The sequence below is a fragment of the Rhagoletis pomonella genome, unplaced genomic scaffold, assembly GCF_013731165.1.
Source record: "Rhagoletis pomonella isolate Grant_MI unplaced genomic scaffold, Rhpom_1.0 Rhpom_scaffold_01092, whole genome shotgun sequence".
NCBI classification, from domain to species: domain Eukaryota; kingdom Metazoa; phylum Arthropoda; class Insecta; order Diptera; family Tephritidae; genus Rhagoletis; species Rhagoletis pomonella.
The window spans coordinates 3,435-8,191 of record NW_023459646.1 but is presented as its reverse complement, the minus strand read 5'-3'; the positions used below and the strand labels follow the sequence as shown (position 1 = coordinate 8,191).

Below are 4,757 nucleotides of genomic sequence, written 5' to 3'. Positions count from 1 at the left end.
ATCAATATTAAATGAAATTGTTAAATAAACTTAAACTGAATTAGTCTATGTATAGTCTGTAAGAAAATGTACATTTTCTAGATTATTCTTAAATAAATAAATAAATAAATAAATAAATCGTGGACATTCTTAATCGAATATACTCTATCTATTTAGCAGAAAAAAGCCAATTTTCATAAAATCCGTTACTTGATTATTAGAAACATATGGGCAAAATTTCGGAGTTATATATGCATCGGTGCACTTTTTATTGCATTTTAAAGACGCTTTTGAGGTAAGGTTCAAATGGGAGGTATGCTTTAAAATAAATCGATATCGCCCATTTTTCGTTGTTTTCTTGATTTATCTCCGTAAATGTTGCACACGGAAAATTGAGGTTATACGCCGACTCCTTCTATTTTTCCAAAAAATGTATGGGGCTGTATCACTGTGCGACGTTGAACAATCCAAAAACAAACAAGTACCCGGCGCACGTATTAAATATATGTTTTTCACCTTTCCGAAAGCTAACGCCACATGGTAAGCCGGGGTGTATCAATTTTGAGTAAATTAGCGTCCTTAAATTTCGAATTATTGAAGTTTCAAGCATTTCTGAAATTTACCGTTATATACGTTATTTTAGTCCCATTCCAATAATTTTCAACGTTTTTCTTTTATGTGGCAAGGACAATAAAAAATACCGAGTTTGGTACAAATTGGTAGAACGGTTACCGATATACATATATGTGATCATAAGTGGGCGGTACCACGCCCATTTTCCAAAATTTTACCATAAACGTATTTCATGGTAAAGAATTGTTGCAAGCATCGATTTTGAATAAATTAGCTTCAATATTTACTGATTTATCGAAGATTTTGTATTTCTCTAAATTACCGTTATATGGGATGTGGGCGTGGTTATCGTCCGATTTTAAAAATTTTCGGCGATTTTGTATGCTGTACCAAGGCCAACAACTGTGCCAAGTTTGGAAGAAATTGGTGTAGCGGTTACCAAGATATTCACATGTAACCATAAGTGGGCGTGGCTACGCCCATTTTCCAAAAATTTATAATATTCTTATTTTTCGTCTAAAAGTTGTTGCAAATATCAATTTTGAGTGAATAATCTTCAGTAGTTACTAAAATATCGCAGTTTTCGTATTTCTGGAAATTACCGTTATATAGGAAGTGGGCGTGGTTACAGTCCGATTTCGCCCATTTTCAATACCAACCTACCTTGGATTAAGGGAAACCTACATACCAAATTTCGTTGAGATATCTCAATTTTTGCTCGAGTTATCGTGTACACGGACAGACGGACGTACAGACAGACATGGCTTAATCGATTTCTTTTTTCATCCTGATCATTTATGTATACATTTGTCTATATCTATCTCGATTCGTTTTGGCTGTTACAAACAACCGTTATGTGAACAAAATTAATATACCCTTGTGCACAAGTGCGCTCGGGTATAAAAAAAAATTAGAATTAAAATTTACATACTTATGGTTGACTGATGCATCATGCCATGGCTAGGGACACGAATTTCGATACGATACGATACCATATCGATACTTTTGGCATTCGATACCGATATTTTCTACTCGATAGTTTTAAAACAATATTTTTTGGAATCGAGTACCAGAACCCTAGTATCGTATCGAATGTCATAAACTCACATTCCAACACTGAGGGAAAAAAATTTTAGAATTAAAAAACAAAACGTGCTAAATTGAAAAAAATACGCATATGAAAGAGCACCAACCCAACTCATTTTAAATTTGAGTATATACGTTATAAAATATGTGGTTGTGAAGTGCACAGATGCTTTTTCGTAATTAAGAAGAAAAAAAATTAATTTTATGCTCCGTCTGATGGGAATTGAACCCGGACCCTCTTGGCCGCAACTAATTGTAGCAAATCGTTAATCATACCCATTGTCCGCTACTGCATGACATTGTAACCAATTTTAGAACAAAACTCGTACCTTATGCATTACATTCGGACCACTTTTAGTACAATTCACCTGTTTTACATTACATTGCTTTAAATTTTTGGACTATCTTTGGTCTAGTTACAAAACTACTATACCTACGACTATATATTTCGAGCAATTGGACCAATCTTTCCTTCAGCGCGCTGTGCATGCTTTGTATACATATACCTTCTTAACTACATATCGAAAGACGATACGTGCAAAACGCCATCCGTTTAATGAAAAATGCTTCATTTTAGTACGGGAGTATTTGAATTGAATATTTCGATTATATGTACGTAGTGTATGTATAATGGAAAAATCCATTTGGTTAAGACTTTTTACTTGATTTAAATATGAACATTTTTAAACTGTAATTAATGTTTAAGTCAACACCTCAATCTTTACGTGTTGTAATAATAATAAAGTCCGGCGCTTACACAATATGTTAGTGTTTGGCCGAACTTCCCCTCCGATTTGTCGCGTGGGCCTTAATGTTGTGGCACAAAGGGGGTGCCTACAGTTTTATGTCGACTTTGAACGGCGATTGTATTTTATGGGAACAGGGGCGCACCCAGGAATATATTTTGGGAGGGGTTTATACTTCTGAAAATTCGCTTCAGATAAAATGATCATTAAAGTACATTTATGCAAGTTTTATGTACAGTATGTAATAAATAAATAAACTTTTTGAAGTTTCATAAATTGCATTTATTTACATAAAATTAGCAAAAAACTCAAACATTTGTAACCGACTTCAAAAAAGGGGTAGGTTATCAATTCGCCGGAATAGTATGCTAACGCATAACTTTGGACCACGTGAACCGATTTCAATAATTCTTTTTTTTTATCGGAAAGATGGTACCTCAAGGGTCTTCCCGTAATTTGAAATTACTTGTTTAATATAAAGTTCTATAAACACAAGATGCGCTCAACTTGCAAAAGTAATAAAAAAATTTAAAAAAAGAGTTTTAATGTTCATTTTCCTCGATATCTGGTTTCTGGTTTTCGAATGAGATGGTGATTTTTTACGATTGCTTAATTTTTTTAATATTCCGAATACCGAGAAAATTAAATGAACTTGAATTTTTGTTATGTAGGCAATTTTTGGTGGAACGGATTCGAAGTGGGCAAATTAAATCTTCGAATCCTTGTTAAGGACATATCAGTTGTAAACTCTTTTAGGCTCAGTAAGTGAGTATGCATTGCATATTTTTAGGTTTCATTCGCAGTTAAACTTTTAAGAGCTCTCAAAAAAAAACGAAAAATTCATATAAAATGGCGCACAAGAAATGGAATAGGAATTTTCTTCTATCAAAATTTCTTAAATCAATTTGCATCTCTCAAGAAAAAAATGCTCGTATATTTATTTCTTCAAGAAAATTTACAGCAAAAGCAAAGTGCTTTATAATAAAAAATATTTCTTGTGATTTTTCTTGAGAGCTGGCTTTAGGATACAGTTTGTATTTCAGGTTATTAGCTTTAGGGGGGGTTTGAACCCTTGTGTGCGCTAATGTATGGGAAGCTATTTTTCATTTTCAAGGGTTGCGCACTTCTAACCACCACACCCAAGTGGTCTATATGCGAAACCTATATTCAGATAAATTTTTTGGATTTTAGTATCGATATTTGGAATATCGAGTCTTTTTATTCCGATATTAATGGGTACCCGATATTTTTAAAGCGATACTTTAAATGAGTACCATATCGATACTTTCGGTTCGATATCGTGTCCCTAAGGTTGGCGCTAGAACCATACAGTTGCGTGTGAACTCCAAAAAAAATCTACTTGATCAGATTATTTTAACACATACCTCCATGTAAACTTAACCTAAAACCCCCTTTCAAAATGCTATAAATGCAATTATTATTATATGAGGTTACCTTAAAAGTCGCAAATATGAGCCTATTATTAGTTGCTCCTGTACGCGTTTTCTAGTGAACACGTTGAGCGCATAGGCGGTGAGTGTGCATGGCTCATGATGCGTGCGCGCTGTGATAAATGTGGCTGTAAGTAATAAACAGAAAAGATCTAACGAGTTTTTTTTAGAAATATTTTCTTCAATAAATACGGTTTTCGAAAATATAAACGAAATGGAAAACACTCATTGAAAACATATTTTTAATGCAACATGAATATTTATAATGCTTTTATTGAAAAAAATTTTTTCTAAATGATAAAATTTTTTTTTTTTAAACTCCATTGTCACTACACTTACAAAAAAAAATCATAAACTTTCGTCAAATTCTTTAAGAGAAAATGAGTTTAAAAAAAAGATTGCTTAGAAATGTAATTGCTTATAAAACCCAAAGCGAATTTATGTAAGGTGGTGTTGTTTCATCAGCTGTGAGTAGCGGTTGATTGTCAGAATTTTGTATATATCCTGCAGCGGAAATACTAGTACAGAACTAGTGAGTTCACTAGTTTTCGGGAGTCGAATACCGGTACCTTGCAAATCTACCAGCCATGCTTTCTACTGTCGCATTTAACATGGAGTTGTCCTAGGAGGTGACAATTGACTCCCGCTGCGTAACTTTTCACTAGTACTTGTAGTAGTAACATGTAACCTGTAACCGAACCACTTTTTTTTCGTTGTGCACTTCACAGATACTTTTTCATAATTAAAAAAAAAAAAAAAACGAAAATAAAGATTCTAAATTTGTTCTGCATAGCGAGATTTGAACTCGAACACTTTCGGTCGCAATTAATTGCAGCCAGCATCTTTGCGCACCCAGCTACAGGCACAACATAAAAATGTGCTTTCAAATGTTCGCTTTGAATCAAGCCAGGCGACGATTTGT

At 33.6% G+C, this 4,757-nt stretch overlaps 1 protein-coding gene across 1 annotated transcript in view; it reads right to left on the bottom strand.

The window, feature by feature from the left end:
- The window catches only part of LOC118751929, a gene marked incomplete at its 5' end in the record, with an annotated part of 36,712 nt that extends 32,749 nt beyond the window's left edge, over positions 1–3,963 (bottom strand). The window contains one exon of the mRNA XM_036486756.1: positions 3,840–3,963. Within this exon, the coding sequence (XP_036342649.1) occupies positions 3,840–3,963 (124 nt within the window). The remainder of the gene's footprint in view (positions 1–3,839) is intronic.
- Positions 3,964–4,757: the final 794 nt, after the last annotated feature.